This window comes from Microtus oregoni, unplaced genomic scaffold (genome assembly GCF_018167655.1).
Source record: "Microtus oregoni isolate MIOR12 unplaced genomic scaffold, Mior012 000052F_005, whole genome shotgun sequence".
NCBI lineage: Eukaryota > Metazoa > Chordata > Mammalia > Rodentia > Cricetidae > Microtus > Microtus oregoni.
The window spans coordinates 235,545-252,905 of NW_024543817.1; the positions used below are offsets into that span (position 1 = coordinate 235,545).

Here is a 17,361-nt window from a genome sequence, read left to right on the forward strand (position 1 = left end):
AAGATGTCGGTGAGAAACCTCTTAGGCTTTCCAACTCTAAGGAGATTCTCTCTGCTGTGTACTGGTGTAACTGGGAATAGGTGGCTAGTGACCAGTCAGGCAGAGCTGAGAACAGAACCGAGGTCACTGATATGCAGAAATTTTCTATTGATATAAAAAGATATTTTGAGTTGGCTATGCAAATTTAAATTAAATGCCTAAATTAGCATACTTTATAAGACAGCAGGTATTTTCCTTCTATTGGTCAGTTTTACTTAAATGATTATTATAAGACATAGAACTATAGGGTTAATAAATGTTTATAAGGATTGTTATGGGGCGTGATATTATTGGATATGAAAATCAGAAGGGATGTTAGTTTTTTTGTTTTGTTTTTTGTTTTTTATTTAAGACAGGGTCTCACTGTGTAGCCCTGGCTGGCCGGGAATTCTCTGTGTAGACCAGACTGACTTCAGACTCACTGCCTAGATGTCTCTTCCTCTCGAGTGCTGGGGTTAAAGGCGTGTATTATCATGCCTGGCTTAGCAGTGGTTTTATAGCCCTTTCATTTCTTGGATGAAGAAACAGTGCCCCAGACACTTATTCTGGACCATGCCAGGTTAGTCAATGACAGGCTAGACCAAGGTCATATACTTTTGAATTTACTGCCCCCACCTCAAGTGTTATGTACTTAGCCATTAGGGAAAATGAAATTTGAAAACTCTACTAACCCTGAACTTAGAAGTTCATCTAGCAGAGCCTGTCTATGGGGTCGCATATAGAATATGTGAAAGAGTATGTAGTGGCTTCTATGGAGGGAGATGCTCTAAGGTTAGGCTGTCTTGCTTCAAATCCTGGCTTAGCCTGGATGAACCTCAGTGTCTTCATCTAGAAAATGGACATAATGATACCACTCACTGGCCGGGCGGTGGTGGCGCACGCCTTTAATTCCAGCACTCGAAAGGCAGAGGCAGGTGGATCTCTGTGAGTTGGAGGCCAGCCTGGTCTACAAGAGCTAGTTCCAGGACAGGCTCCAAAGCTACAGAGAAACCCTGTCTCGAAAAAAAAATAATAATACCACTTGCCTTGTGTGTGCTTCTGAGGCTAAGCTAAGAATGATATGTATATATGTATCATATTCTACACTTTGCATTTGTGTGTTTCTAGAGAATAAATACTGGTAAATATTATCTGCCATTATCCACTGTAATTATCTCTGAGACAACTTTAAAACTTGATCTGTGAAGACTAGGAATTCTTAATTTTGGATTTCATCATCCCAGGTTACTTCTTTACCCGAAGCCTCCGTTCTCTAGGTCTCCCAGGATAGGAACGCTGTGGTCCTCTTCCTTCCCCTTTTAGGCCTGGCCTCCATTACTGAGTCATGGCTTGTGCATTTGGTATGGTTTTTCAATTTACTCTGCCTCTATCCTGTTCTGCTTCTGTCCCTGATTGTGCCAGGCCTGGATTGCTATATAGTTTCTTTTTCTGACTTCCATTTTCCTTTCCTTTGGTCTGTTTTGGTTGTTGCTACCAGACTGGTCTTTCAGAGGCATTGTTTTATCTGGTTTCTCCTGGCCCTGCAATCTGTAATGACTCCATTGTTTGTTCTCTCAAAGGCCAGTCCTTATGTCTGACCTCCAAGTCCCTGGCAGATCGTCGGTGACCAAAAGTAATAATACATTGCCTGCCGTATAAAATTTAAAATAGTCAAGTAGCAGCATTTAAAAAAAATCCCTTTGTGGTGGCATGTACATTTAGTTCTAACACTTGGGAGGCTAAGACAGAAAGAACAGGAGCTTACCTGGATTATATTAGACTATGTCCTATTAGCTTTGCTAGTACATTTGAAAAGATTTTATTCTTCAATTACATAAACGTGTGTCTATATGTGGATATGTGCCTATGAGCCCATATGCCCTCAGAAGCCAGAGGGGGACGAGCCTGCGGAGCTGGAGTTACAGGTGGTTGTGCACATGGCTGTTGGAATCCAGCTTGTATCCTCTACAAAAGCAGTATGCGCTCCTAACCACTGAGTCATTTCTCCAACCCTTTATTAGTTTATTTTAACCGAATGTGTCTCAGAGGGTATCATTTTAATACAATCAGCATAAAATGAATACTGAGATTTTGCATTATTTGCTGGCGGAGGCGCTGTTCTCAAAACCGCGTGTGTAGAGCTGGGGAAGTAAGTCTGTGGTAGATTCCTTGCCTGGCATGGGAAGATCCCTGGGTTCTGACCGCGACACCACGCAAAGCTCCTATATGGATTCCGTTCTTATGCCACATCTTGATTTTGACTCTGCGCATTTCAAGTGCTCCATAGAGTAGCCACATAAGGCTCTACTTGTCATCATTGCTCCTTCCACAAAAAAGAACCAAATCTCACCTCTTCCTTGCTTGTTTGAACAAAATAGAATGATAATGTACCTATTTGGGTGGATTGTTCTGAGCCATTATGAAGCATGAATGTACTTTGTAAGCATAGTTCTGCAAGAATATGGAAGTGCTGGGCAGTGGTGGAGCACACCTTTAATCCCAGCACTCGGGAAACAGGCAGGTGGATCTCTGTGAGTTTGAGGCCAGCCTGGTCTGCAGAGTGAGTTTCAGGACAGCAAGCTCCAAAGCTATAGAGAAACCCAGTCTTGAAAAACCATATATATAATTTCACACAAGAGTAGAATGTCTTAGAAGTAGAGTCATTTGAAAGAAATGCCTGGTTGGGGATACAGCTTGGTGGTATACTGCTTGTCTAGCATGCATGATGCCATAGGTTCAGTTCCCAGTCCAGATAAAAGAAACATTAGGGGTTGTGGCTCAGTGGTAGAGTGTGGACTTAGTATTCAAGAGACCCGAGTTTGAATATCTGTACTTTGAAAAGAAAAAGACACATTAGCTGTCCTGGATTGAACTGTAAAAGCTATAACCTCGAGCAATGAATGGAGAATATTAACATGTACTTTCTCCTGCTGTTTCTTTATAATGGCTTTTTAGAAAGGAATTAGTTATATTGTTAGTGTTTTCTAAATTTTAAAATTCTTATCTTCTAGCCCTTCTTCTTTATGGAAAACAGATATAGGGCCATTTACTTTTTTTTTTTCTTGAAGTAGGATCCAGGCAGCTATCAAGAAACCCCTTGCTTTCAACACATTGTAGCACTCAACTACATTAAAATTTTTTCATATTGTTCAATTCAATATAAAGGCTAAAAATTGACCTAAAACAGATGTTAGATATTTAGACATTGAAACCATTTGTACAATGCTTTCAAGCTGTGCTATGGAAGGAAATGTTAAGGAGTAAGTATCCCGACAAATAGGTGTGTGAGTGGTAAAAGCAGGAGGCGTGCAATTTTTTAAGTGCCAGAGAGTTGGTCCCCTCTGTCAACTCCTTTCTTAACCCGCTGCTGGTGATCAAACCCAGTGCCTCGTGCAAGCTAGGCGAACAGTACCATGGCCCTACATCCCTGTTGGTTTGTCTCCCTATTTTGTTTCTTGTTTGACTGTTTTTGAGACAAGCCCTCAGTTTGTAGATTAAGCTGGCTTCAAGCTTTCAGCCCTGCCTCAGTCTCCTGAGTGCTGAATTACAACGGTGCACTAGTAAGCCCAGCTGCCCATTGAAATTGGTAATAGCTATTGGTTTATTTATGTATTTAGCCGTGTACCTGCGGGGCGGGATGTGAGCATGCCACAGAGTACGTGTAGAGGTCAAAGGGCAGCTTTTAGGAGGTGTTTCTCACCCCACCATGTGGGTCTTAAAGATTAGACTCAGGTCATCGGGCTTGGCAGAAGGTGCCTTTAGCAGCAGAGCCTTCCCCCTCCCATATTTTGTTTATTTATTCATTTGTGTGTGTGTGTGTGTGTGTGTGTGTGTGTGTGTGTGTGTGTGTGTGTGTCATGGCACGCATACGCAGGTAATAGGACAACGTCGGTCGTGGGACTTGAGCTCTAGCCGCGAGGCTTGATGGCAAACACTTTTCCTCTCAGAGCCATCTTGCTCCCTCCTTTTGAGCTAAGTCCAGCTTGGCCTTTGGTTTCATTTGTAGTCTGGCTGCACTGTCTCCTCCATATGAGTGCTGGGCTTCTAAAGCATGTCCTACCACATTGGACAATATTGGTGAGTTTTGAAATGATTTCCAAATTAGGACAGTCATTTCTCTTTAGTCACGCCTGTCCTCTGGCCTTTTCCGAGTTCAACACTCAATATAGGTAGAAAGGTAAATTTGTAGTGTTACTAAGACTACTGACTGAAATAAAGATTCCATTGTTCGTGTTTTCCCAAGCTGGAAACCCAAACCTAACGCATGACCCCTTTGCTCTCATCCATCCCAGTAAATTCAGCACTGAATCCGTCCAGCTCCACCACCTCTTGAAGTCCTTCACTAGTCTGCGATCCCCTCTCCTCCTCGCCGCCCTAGCCCAGGCTGCCGCCCTAGCCCAGGCTGCCGCCCTGGCTCGGGCTTTCCTCACTTCTGCTCTTAGCTGCTGCAACAGCCTCCAAACCAGTTTTCCTGCCTCAAGTTCCAGTCTTCCCTCCACCCCTCAATTTAGTCTCCAGCTCCTAGCAGACCGATCTTGCTAAAATGCAGATCTGATCAAACCACTCCCCTAATTAAAAAGAACACTGAGTTCCTCTTCCCAGGGCTGCAGATGCAATCCAAAGTCCTGAGTGTGCTGTGCAAAGCATTTAATAGTCAGAGCCCAAATTATCCCATTAGCCTTCACTTCAGCCATATAGCCTCTCCAGAGCACTAATAATGTTATTAGTGCTTCTCCAGCAAGATCATCCTTTTAAGAACTGTTCTCTTCTTTTGATGGTCCTTTCGACTTCTCACATCAATGAGACATGTCATCTTCAGGCTTGTCCTAATGTCCTTTTTTCCCTTCACACTGTGCTCATTTGTTCTTTTAGCTTCTGTGTCTTATTGTGCTTTCAGAGACGATGAGACTAGAACAGTGTTTGCTGTAGTTGTATTGATAATGGGCATTATGACTTTAGCTAAATAGTAAATATAAATTACCGGGTTCATCCCTGTATTGCTTCCTCTTTGTGACTAACTGTGACTGCCCTGGTTAGTGTAACTTCAGGGTTCAGTTTATCATCCTTGTCCTCGGTATCCTCCAGACACAAGTGACTGACATTTGCTCTTCCATGTGGCCAGGCTGCGCCATCTGCATTCACCTTCGCTGACACACTCCTCTGTGACTTACTAAAAGCTGCCACCGCCGTCTTTTGACTTCTCTTCTTGGACTTCACTGTTGCTTTGTTTTATAGTCACTGCTGACCGGGCAGTACAATCCTTTCCTTCCTCCAATTCTGCCGACTAATTAAGCACAGCAACAGTTGACTGTTGACCTTGAGGTTTTGGCTCTTTGCTGCTATTTATAGCTTTTGAGGGTGTCTAGAAGCCGTTACTTCATTGCAAAACCTTTTCTTTTCCTTCTTATTCTAGATTCGGGACTTTCTGAATCTTTAATTGTGCCAACGGGATTGTCTCCCAATAAATATGGCTGTTTTATTTATTTGCCGATCGATTGGTTTTTAACTATGTGTGTTTATGTGTGCTTGCTTGTCTGTACATGTGCCACACATGTGTGCAGGTGCCCCCAGAAACCAGAAGAGGATGTTGGTCTCTAGGAACTGGAGTTACAGTGAGCTGAGAGCCCCCCAGTATATGTGCTGGGAACCAAACCTGAGTTTTCTGCAGGAGCAGCAGGTGCTCTTAACCACTGAGCCATCTCTCAAGCCACTCTATGTGTATAGTTCTGTACTGTCATTTAAAAGGGAAGCTTGCTCAAGAAGAGTATTAGTTATCACAATTCCAGAAGCTCAGACCCTCAATGACCTCCCCCTCCATCAAAGACAGTGCATTTACTAAATAATTGGTGCTTACTCTGCCCTTACCCCAGGCTTATCTGCTCATTGCCACCTTTAAGATGAGGGGGTTGATGTGTGTCAGTAGGTTTGGCTGAGCCTCAATATAGATTACCTTCTTGAAACAAAGCCCTCCTGCTTGCTATCATGAATGAATGTATTGTTTGCTTGACTTCTTTGCTTTTGATCATTAAAGTTAGTAGAACTTTTGCAAAGTGACTGCTTACTTTGCTTCCACTTGAATAGTTGAGATATAGAATGGAATTAGTTTAAAGAGGGATTAATTTGTCAGAGGCTTGATACTGTGTTATTTAGTCCTTATTTGCGCTCTATCTAATTGGTTGCATAATTGAGGATTTCTTTGTCAATGTTTGCTTTTCAGGCTGGTTGGAAGGAAAATCACGCCACATTCATGAACGAACTGAAAAATCTTCAGGCTTCTGGACTGACCACTCTTGGTCAGGCTCTAAGATCCTCATTCGATTTGCTAAATCTCAATAGATTAATATCTGGAATAGACAATTATGGACAGGTAACAATTTTTGAGTGAGTACAGCTAATTTATTTTGATGACTTAGGGTACGAGTGCAAAATTTAGGCAAGACTTGTGCTACCTGTAGTGTCAACCAAAAAGAGGTTCATGCACCTTTTAGATGTACATTTCATAAGAATCACAAAGCAAATGCAACTTTTTTGGTTCCTTTTTTTTCTTCATTTTTCTTTTGCCCTGGCTGTCCTGAAACTTGCTGGGTAGACCAGGTTGGTCTCGCACTCACAGAGAACCACCCGCCTCTGCCTCCTGAGTGCTGGGCTTAAAGGTGCGCGCCACCACAGCCCAGCCCCGGTCAACTTTTTTTGGTTCTTAAGCATCAACTCATCAATAGATTTTATAATAAATACAATTTCTTGTCATTTGATCATCAGAAATCTGAGACTATGCTCAGGTGCTGCAAAATGCTGGAAGGTGTCAGATGGAGACAGACTCTTCTGTCTCTACTTCTCCCTTCCTCCCTGCGCACCCCAGACCTAATATAAGACTTTTAAAGCTCTAGATAAAAGAAGAGGTCAGCGAAGCACTTGCTGCTGCCACCTTTGTCCTTTTCTATCCTAAACGCTCTGCTCAGTATATCCCCAGACATGAAGTCCAGGCTGCAGAGCCTATACCACAGGTGTCCCCTAATCTGTGCCAAGATTTGAACTCAGGTGAATGGGTTGACGGGTATGGGTGAGGCTTTTATTTCTTATTTATCAAGGAAAACGTTGTAATGTTTGAGGGATCATTGGCCAGGCAAATGTAGACGTCTTAGTACAGTTGTATGGCATTACCCGGCTCTAACGCTTTCTAAATGTGTTTTAGGGGAGAAATCCGTTTTTCTTGGAGCCGTCTATTTTAATTACCATCACAGATGGAAACAAGCTAACAAGTACTTCTAGCGTTCAAGAAGAGGTGAGATATAATTTTTTTTTAATTTTATCTAAATAGCACAGAACATAGAGCTATTTCTGTGGGAGGCATGTATTTCCAGTTAAGAATAAAGTTTGCCCAAATCTATCTTGGTACTCCTTGAGAGATGGCTTAATTTCCTTGAGAGATGGCTTAATTCTGTAGCATTCCATGAAAGCAAAGTGAACCCTTTAACTCTTAACTCTTTCTTCTTCTTCTTCTTTTTTTTTTTTTTGTACGGGTTGTTATGATGAACCTTTCCAAATTTTGCCTTATCAGCTTCATCTTCCTTTGAATTCTCCTCTGCCTGGAAGTGAACTAACCAAAGAACCTTTTCGTTGGGATCAAAGGTTATTTGCCCTGGTGTTGCGCTTGCCTGGAGTGGCTTCCACCGAACCAGAGCAACTAGGGAGTGTACCAACTGATGAATCGGCCATCACACAGATGTGTGAAGTCACAGGAGGTAACGGCTGTTGTTTCAGGTTTCCAAAGGAAGAATTTGGGGTAGGAGAGTATAGCCCTTATTAAATGCCATAGCTAGTCTTGGGTTGCTTGCCTTTACAGTCTGTGAACGCTGCTGCTTAGGGTCATTGTTCATACCACATTCCTGCTAATGTAGTTACGATTGTTCTAAATCCTATTTTAGGCTTTCAAATACTTGTATTATGGACCACTGTTTGATTTGATGAAACTTGTGCTCTTTATTTTTCTCTCTGGCATAGGTCGCTCCTACTGTGTAAGAACACAAAGAATGTTGAATCAGTGTTTAGAATCACTAGTTCAAAAAGTGCAGAGTGGTGTAGTTATTAATTTTGAAAAAACAGGGCCAGATCCGCTTCCTGTTGGAGAAGGTACAGTAATCATTTTTCAGCAACTATACTTTTTTACCATAATATATTGTGTGGAAGAATAAAGATATTAAACACGTGGCAGTGGAATCTTCAGTACCCTTGTGCATCCCAGTCCTTATGAGCATACATCTAAACAACCAATGTTTGATCTTCACCCATGCATGTGTTAGGTGGGCAAATTCTCGCAACCTCCATCTCATGGCATACATTGTCCTAAGAAAATTAGTACTTTTTCTAACCCTAGTTTTTAGTTAAAACTGATTCATTTGTCAATCTCCTCCCAGAATATTTGGATATCTAGTATGGTATGTCACTTGAGTAGTGATCTGATTTGGCTCTTGTGATCACTAAATATGTTAAAGTATCTTCATGAAATCTCTGTTAAGCCAGGTTGTGATGGCACATACCTTTAATCCCATCTATGGGAGGCAGAGGCAGGCGGATCTTTGTGAGTTCGAAGCCAATCTGGTCTAGAGTGAGCTCCAGGACAGGCTCTGAAGCTACACAGAGAAAAACAAACTGTCTTGAAAAAAAACAAAACAAAACAAAAAAAGAAACGTAGAAATCTCTGTTAATTACCCTTCCACAGCAAAAGAGTGTGAATGTGTATTCAGGAACTTACAGTATTCTGTAAGGTTGTATATTGGTATTTTCTTGACCATTCTTTAATTGCAGAATGTTTTGTTTTCTCTTCAAATGAGATCTTACAGAAAATATGGCATCTAAAAATGCAGAATCATTGGCTAATTTTGCATAAGGAAGTTAAACCATAGTGAAGCTCCAGACGGTTTGTCAAATGGATGTTTCTGAATGGGTTTCAGAAGGATCAGGGGGTTACTAAATGACATTATGGTGATACAGTCCAGGACTTCCTTAAAGCGCTCTTCTTTGTTATTGCTTCTCCATTGTCTTAGCATGGGTGTGTGCACACACACACACAGTACACCATACCACACCACACACATAGCACGCCATACCATACGACACACACACAGCACACCATGTTATAACACACATATATACAAATACACACACACACCATACTGTACCACATCACACACATATACACAAACACATACACCACATCACACACACAAGCTCACAGCACACCATACCATACCATACACATACACCACACTGTACCATACCACACACATACACACACACACACACCACACTGTACCACAACACAGACAAACACACATATACACACCACACTGTACCACACCACACATACACACAAACACACAGATAGCACACCATACCACACCACACGCATGCACACAAACATACGCAGCACACCATATCACCTTGCACAGATACATACAAACATACACTCCACACACAAACACACATATACACACCACACTGTAACACACCACACACAAACACACAGATAGCACACCATACCACACCACACGCATGCACACAAACATATGCAGCACACCATATCACCCCACACAGATACATACAAACATAGACTCCCCACAAAAACACACATATACACACTACACTGTAACACCACACACACAAACACATATACACACAGAGCACACCATACCACACCACACATACACACACAGACCAAGAGACTGAGAGAGAGACCTAGAGACCAAAAAACTAAGATTTCATTATTACCATGCATGGTGTTTTGTTGCCCTGATTGCCTTTGGTAAGACCAAAGGGATTCACTATCCATGGCAAAAAGGGATACAGTTTTCTTTACTTGTTTTACTCTTTAGGCTTTGTATCCCTTTGAAAAACTGTTGGAAAAATCTAGATTCCTTTCCCTGGAGAAAAGGGCTTAAGTCACACACATAAAGTTTTATGCCTAATTTCAGGAGTTTCCTGGATTCTTAAGATAAGACTATCTTAATAGCCAGGCAGTGGTGGCACACGCCTTTAATCCCAGCAGTCGGGAGGTAGAGTGGATCTCTGAGTTTGGGGCCAGCCTGGTCTACAGAGCTAGTTTCAGGACAGGCTACAAAGCAACACAGAGAAAACCCTGTCTTGAAAATACCAAAAAAAAAAAAAAAAAAAAGACTATCTGCCAAAGGAGACTGGGGCCTCACAGCGTATATTGAACCAACCATACAGGGAAGGGTGTGCTGTAGCGCTGGCAACCGACTGCCCACCCATCATTTTCTGTTTACTGCCTTAACATGAACAGGAACGGAAATACTAGCTGCATTTGCTGTCACATAAGTAGCTCAAATTTTCTTTCTGTTGCCAGTTTTTCCTCTTTGTCCAAAGTTCTGTAGACTCAAAGAATCCGATAAAAGGAAGTAATACTTACTCAGAAAGATGGACATCCCTAGCCTTGTGTGCCCAACTTCAGAGGGATTCTCAAATGTATTTCTATGTTTTTGCTAGAGCCTGGTGAATCCCTGAAAAATCTCCTGATCTGAAGTAATTACTTTTTTAAAATAGTGCAAAAATAAGTAAATCAGATCTTCTGGTATTTAAGAAAATTGACACCCAAGTAACTAAAATGTCCTCCTAATTGTAATTTAGACTAGCAAATCATGGCATAAGGGTTTTTTTTTTCCAAAAAAGCAAGCAAATTTAAATAATTAAATAATTAAAATGCATTAACGGTGTATTCCTCTGCATTATATGTGGTCAGATTACATAGAATTTTGATGGTGCATGGAAAAAAATGGGGTGAATTTTTTCATAACAACCTTGATCCGTTTGTTTTATATTCCCCACTTCCATGTACACACAGATTATACCACCAACATAGTCTCGAGTTTCGAGGACATTTAGAAAGCGTATGTTTTGTTTTGGGGGTCATTGAGTGTAGAGCAAAAATGGAATTCATGATCTATTTTGCGGGATCCCAAAGATGTGAAGACTACCCCAGAGAACAAATGATTTCAGTTGCCTAACTTGGTAAATAAGTTCTTGAAAAATGACCGTTGTATTGTGATGTGCTTAGTTTTTGTGCCCAGGTCTCAAAAAAATATAAAACTAGTTTTGCACTTGTTTTCCACACGACTTCATATTTTCATAGCACATTAAGAATAGTGAGAGGCATGGAGTTCAAGGGCAAATTAGATTAACATTCTCTCTCTCTCTCTCTCTCTCTCTCTCTCTCTCTCTCTCTCTCTCTCTCTCTCTCTCTGTCTCTGCCTTTTCCTTCTTTCATTTTTCCTAAGCCATATTTTTTATTTCAGTTTGTCCTTTGCCTGAAACTGAAAGTTGTGCACAAGAAGATGAGAAACTGTAAAAACAGTCATGCCTTCTGTCCCGTGTTTCTCTTGCAGACGGACTGATGGATCTGTGTAGGCCAAGCAACTTATTTGCTGCCCAGCCATGGCATAGCTGCCATAAACTCATCTATGTGCGACCTAATTCGAAAACTGGTGTTCCTGTTGGACACTGGCCAATTCCAGAATCTTTTTGGCCAGAACAGAATTTACCTTCACTAGTAAGTATTATAAACAAAAAGGGTAAGCACCGATCTGGCTTTTTAATTTTAGTACAATGAAGCTTTTGAAACAGCTCGAGGCTTTTACGCTGTGCCACAGACCAGTAGACTGCAGTCTTTTGGTTCCCATCTTTTATTGAACAGCTAGTTCTATGCCTTAAAGCAAAGGAGGAAGATCTCCTTTATTTTGTCATACTTTTTAGTCTTTTGTACTGCTACCTTTGCCATGTGGATATTAAAGCATTGCTTTTATTTATATTTTTGTACATTTACTTGGTGTGTGTGTGTAATCAAAGTTTGAAATATTTTTATTTATTTTTATAGTTTATATAAGAAGCTATTTTTGGATATGGCTATTTTGATGCATTTGAAAGCAAATTAGGAGAGCATGATTTTAATGTCTTCTTCCTCCTAAAAGATACATTTTTCCAAGTAACATTCACACTGTTTTTTTTTGTTTGTTTGTTTGTTTGGTTTTTTTTTTTTGAGACAGGGTTTCTCTGTGGTTCACACTATTTATTTATTTGTTATTTGCTTTGCTTGTTTTGTTTTTTCATGGCAATGTTGGGAGCTGAACCTAGGGCTTCACACATTCTAAGAGGCTGTAGCCCTATACTGAATACGTCATCGTGTTTACTGTGGACAGTATGATGAAAAATAATGGAAGACTGGTTTGTGCAGTTAATGTTGCTTCAAAGCATGAAAATGTAAAAATCTGCAGTTGGCAGCTGCTCTCAATGATGAGAGCAAGAGAAAAATGTGAACAAACAGCTGTCTTCTGTCCTTGAAGGGAAGTGCAGATAAAAATATGTGGGCTTCCATTTAGATGCACTTTCATTTCTTCCTCGCTGGTTCCTTTCGGTTACCTTAGAGTATTATTCATTTTTTCAAAATTCGCTTGCAAAGTAACAGGCTTCCTTATGCTGTTTTCACACACGCTTCATTTTGGTTGAGGGTCCTGTGTTCCTCTTTAACAGCCCTTTGCCCTGTCCCCATGTTAGCCTTTTGCTCCCAGAGTTCCCCCTTCTATTTTAATAGCTCGTGTATTCTGCTGCCTTCCCCAACTTGCTTCTTTAAGGCCTCTTCTTTCCCCATCTGATGGGCTTCCTAGTTTCCTGGCCCTTACCTACCTAGCTCTCCTATCTAGACATGCATATTTAACCATTAAAAACTGGGATTCACTGTGAGAGAGAGCATATGTCTTTCTGAGCCTGCGTTACCTTGCTTAATAAAGTGTTTTCCAGTTGCACCCATTATCCTACAAATTGAACAGATTCATTTTTGAGGGGTGTTTTGAGACAGGGTTTCTATGTATAGCCCCGGCTGTCCTGGAGCACACTCTGTAGACCAGGCTGGGCTCAAATTCACAGAGAGCCACCTGCTTCTGCCTTCTAAGTTCTGGGATTAAAGGCGTGTGCTAGCACACCTAGCGACAGTTTCATTTTTATGGCTGAAATTCCATTATGTATCATTTATCCATCTATTGATAGACAACTCTATTGATTCCATGTTATTAATCGAAGCACTTTGCTTTCATATGAATTCACATTTGTTTTTTTAACTTAAGAAGGGCTCTCACATTGTAGTCCAGGCTGGCTTTGAACTCACAGCTGCTCTTACTCAGTTTCCCAAGTACCCTGGTGAGCCATTTACTTTTCAATGATTAGTAATTATGTAATGCTTAGAAAATTATCTATAAGCAAAGGTTTGTCTTCTTGTAACTGCATTTGGTAGAAGAGAATTGGATGTCATAGTTATTCTTAGTACCAGTTGAATTGACTATTTTTCAGGGATAGTGTTTAGGAAAACACTCTGCTCCATGTCCTCAAGGAAAGAAGGCCTGAGCAGTTCCTGTGTGGTCCCTGGCTAAGGATGGGGAATACAACCCTAGCATTGCTCCTTTAGTGCGCGACTTGCCTGATTCAGGTTAATTTGCATTTTAGGTTCTAACAATTTCCACAGTGACTTGTATTTTCTCCCAGGCTACTGGTTTGGGCTTTTAGATTTTCAGAAGTCATGCAAGGCTCGAGGAACAGACAGCTTTTAATCGACTTGTGTGGGTGAGGGAAACTATTCCTCTTCTCTCCCCCAGGGCTCTGAGGTGGTAAACCTGTCAGCCCATCGCCCTTTCAAACCCCTTTAGTGGCAGATTTGTTTCATTGTTGCTAGCAAGGGAATTTCATCCAGGTGTTTGTCGATTTTTTTTAAAGATATTCAGATCTAAGAAATCAGAGACAGTTCACAAGACTGACTAAAACTGAAAGAAGGGAAAGCTAAAATCATAGAAATTTCCAGTAACTTATACACAGTTTGTGTTACCATACCCCTGCATGTAGTTCACTCAAGAGCCGTTTTTGTCAACTCTCAAGCATTTATAAGTTTATAAATGATAAAGCCAAATGCATTCGTTTCCCCTTTGCATAAAGGAAGGCAAGCCGCTTTCATCATGCTTGTACTGGCCTCCCACCTTTCTGAGCCCTTGCCCCCCCTTTCTCTACTTAGACAAACCTGGTGATAAAATCACTTCTCCCTTAGTCTACTGTGGTGCCCCAAACACACAGACCTTTGAAGTTTCACCCAAAGCACCCTCAGTTTCACCTATTCAAAACAAACCTGTGGGTATGAGCAGTGCTACAAAATCCCTTTGAGGCCCTGAAGTTGTGACCAGGGCATCTGAGTATTATCATTGTGTATGTTGTCCTTCCGTACCTTTGCTGTTTTTCCATTTGCTTCTTAGTAGCCTAAACTCATTAGAAAAGTCCAGAGGTTCTCCTTGTCCAGTGGTATCTCAATTATCTAACCTCCTGATATCGAAGACCGACACTCATGAATGCTTAAAGCTCACAAAATGGGTTTGAACGTGAGAGTCCATCATATGGACCATAAGGGTTACTTTAACACAATCAATGCAGTTATTACGTCACTGCAATTCTAGCTCTGCTTTAACTCATCTTCCCTCTTCCAATCCCAAGTAGGAGTCAGAGGGGAAGAAAGTTGTAGAAACTCTTAAAATACTAATCTGTATCTTAGTGATGGTTTGCCAAAAATGTAACAGGGCTTTCAGAATGGTTACAATTGTGCATTTGCTTGATATCTGATCGTATTTCCTCCTTTTTTTTAGCCTCCACGAACATCTCATCCTGTTGTGAGGTTTTCTTGTGTCGATTGTGAACCAATGGTTATAGATAAACTGCCCTTTGACAAATATGAACTTGAACCTTCTCCCTTAACTCAGTACATTCTGGAAAGAAAATCTCCTCATACTTGCTGGCAGGTAGCTATCCTTACCTACTATCCAAATGTCTATACTCATTCTGGAAATTGGTTATAAATTGTGTGTGTGGGGGGGCGTCTAGAGAGATAACGCAGTAGTTAAGAATGAATACTGGCCAGGCGTGGTAGCCCAAGCCTTTAGTCTTAGCACTTGGAAGTCAGAGGCAGGCAGATCCCTGAGTTCAAGGCCAGCCTGGTTTACAGAGTAAATTCCAGGACAGCCAGGACTAATAAGGGTCTGGTGAGATGGCCCAGTGGTTAACAACACTTAATGCTCTTGCAGAGGATCCAGGTTCAGGACTCAGCACCCACGTGGCGTGGTGTGGCATGTGGTAGCTCACAGCCGTCTCTAACTCCAGTTCCTGGGATCTGATGTTCTCTTCTTGCCTCCATGAGCACCAGGCATGCATGTGGTATACATACATACATACATACATACATGCAAAATACACATACACATAAAAATAAATAAAATCTTTAAAAAATAAGAACTGTAAAATCTTTACAAAAATTATTTTAAAATGTTTTAAATTTGGTAATAATTATATTGTATTTTTTAAAGGCTATCAAACAACATAGCCAAGAGAATAATTTTAGAAAGGTATGAACCATTAACATACTGTACATTGCCATTTATGGAAGTAGAATCTGACGAACCCATGCATTCAAGGAGCTGGGGTTGGGTAGACCCATTCTTATCTGTTCCCCAGGTTACGAATCATTAAGCTATGGGGTGTGATTCGATTAAGGTATGAGCAAGACTCTCTGGCTCTTATTTTGAACTTGAGAAATGAGAAGTCCTGTATATTTGGGGCCAAGAACCAGAAACTCGACATTCCTTTATGCATGAGTATAATGCAGTGAGACAGTAGTGTGGTTAGTAGAAGCCTCACTGATGGGTCGGTCAACTGGGATTTTCTGAGATGAGCAAGTGCAGGGTACCATACGCTCGCTCTTCTAAGTGCTGTGTTGCAGTCAGAAGGATCTGCTCATGGCTTCGTAGATTTGTCCATGGGTTTGACTTGTAAAATTCTAGACTTTTGAAATCGTGGCTTTTTTATTTAGATACAAAAAAGCTCCACATTACAAGAATGTTCATTCTATGACTGAGCTACAGGACCAGTCAGTTATTTTTAGGTTCTCTTGACACAGGGAACACTTTCAGAAACTTACCTGTTTTGTTCTAAAATGTGAGACCACTGATGCACTGTATCTATAAGCTACTTTAATTCTCTTAAGATACTAAGGCTAGTTCAAAAGAAAAGGAACAAGTTTGAGTCAAGGATGTGAAGGGGTAAGAAACAAAATTTCAAAACTACAGGGTGGTGGTGGCATGTGCCTTTAATCCCAGCACTCGAGAGACTGAGGCAGGCAAGTTTCATGGACAGCCGGGATTGTTACACAGAGAAAATCTGGTTCAAAAAGAAAAAGAAATTTAAAAAGTTTCAGAACTACAATACTCAACAGAAGCCAAACAAAAAAGATTACCCATTGTATACTTGTACTTTTCTCTATTCAGACAGCTGAAATGAACTTCTCTGTCAGAAGGCAGAGTAGTGTTTCCTCCTGAGGGTTGCAGGGTAGTGGCCAGAAAGGGAAGGAAGGAGTTGCCAGTCTTGCTGGGTTTCTTGACGTAGGTCGTTTTTCTGGAATATTCACCAAGCCATGTACTTGCTTACCCCTAAAATTCTAGAAATGTAGACAATAGAAGACTAACTTCTTCTTTTCAATACTTTGGTTTGAATTTCTACAACAGAATTAAATAAAATTACAAATCACATCTTTTCTCTCAAATAAACTTTCATTCTATATAGCATACTCCTTCTAAATCTTCTTCAAAGAAACCCGAGAGGGGCTTGAGAGATTGTTCAGTGGTTAAGAGCACTGACTGCTCTTCCAGAGGACCTGGGTTCAATTCCCAGCACCAACATGGCAACTCACACTTGTCTGTGACTCCAGTTCCTGGGCTTCTGATACCCTCATATAGATAGATATACATGTAGGCAATGAACACAAAATAAAAAATAAATTATAAAAAAAATTTAAAAAAAGAAACCTGAGAAATCTGTCCTGACTCCTCCACAGCCTCTCAAATGTCATAGTCTTTGTCCTGATCTTGTAGTAATCTGATCTGATTGATCAGTGGGACTGAATAAGAACAAACCAGGAGCGAGGACGTTTCCTAAGACCTTAGTAGAGAAGGTATTCTCTAGAGCTGGGAGAAGGCTCGCTCAGGGGCTTGCCCACATCTGCGAGGACTGCAGTTCAATCCCCAGCACTCATTTAAATGCTCATCAAGAACATGTAGCTGTCATTCCAGCCTAGAGAGCTAGAGACAGGGCACCTGGAGTTCTCTGGCCAGCCCGGCCAGCTGAATTGTTGAGCTTCAGGTTCACCGAGAGATCGTGTCTCAGAACATAAGGCAGAGAGCAATTTAAGACAACGCACAGCGTAACTTCTAGGCCTCTACACACGTCCATACATGTGCACTTATAAATACATATGCA

At 41.1% G+C, this 17,361-nt stretch overlaps 1 protein-coding gene across 2 annotated transcripts in view; it reads left to right on the forward strand.

The window, feature by feature from the left end:
- Nucleotides 1–17,361, forward strand: part of LOC121437412 (integrator complex subunit 6-like) — a 54,879-nt gene that overhangs the window by 18,312 nt on the left and 19,206 nt on the right. For both annotated transcript variants that reach the window (XM_041637305.1, XM_041637306.1), the window contains exons 3-8: nt 6,236–6,385; nt 7,211–7,300; nt 7,577–7,760; nt 8,020–8,148; nt 11,418–11,581; nt 14,703–14,855. In XM_041637305.1, coding sequence (XP_041493239.1) covers nt 6,236–6,385; nt 7,211–7,300; nt 7,577–7,760; nt 8,020–8,148; nt 11,418–11,581; nt 14,703–14,855 — 870 coding nt within the window. The remainder of the gene's footprint in view (nt 1–6,235; nt 6,386–7,210; nt 7,301–7,576; nt 7,761–8,019; nt 8,149–11,417; nt 11,582–14,702; nt 14,856–17,361) is intronic.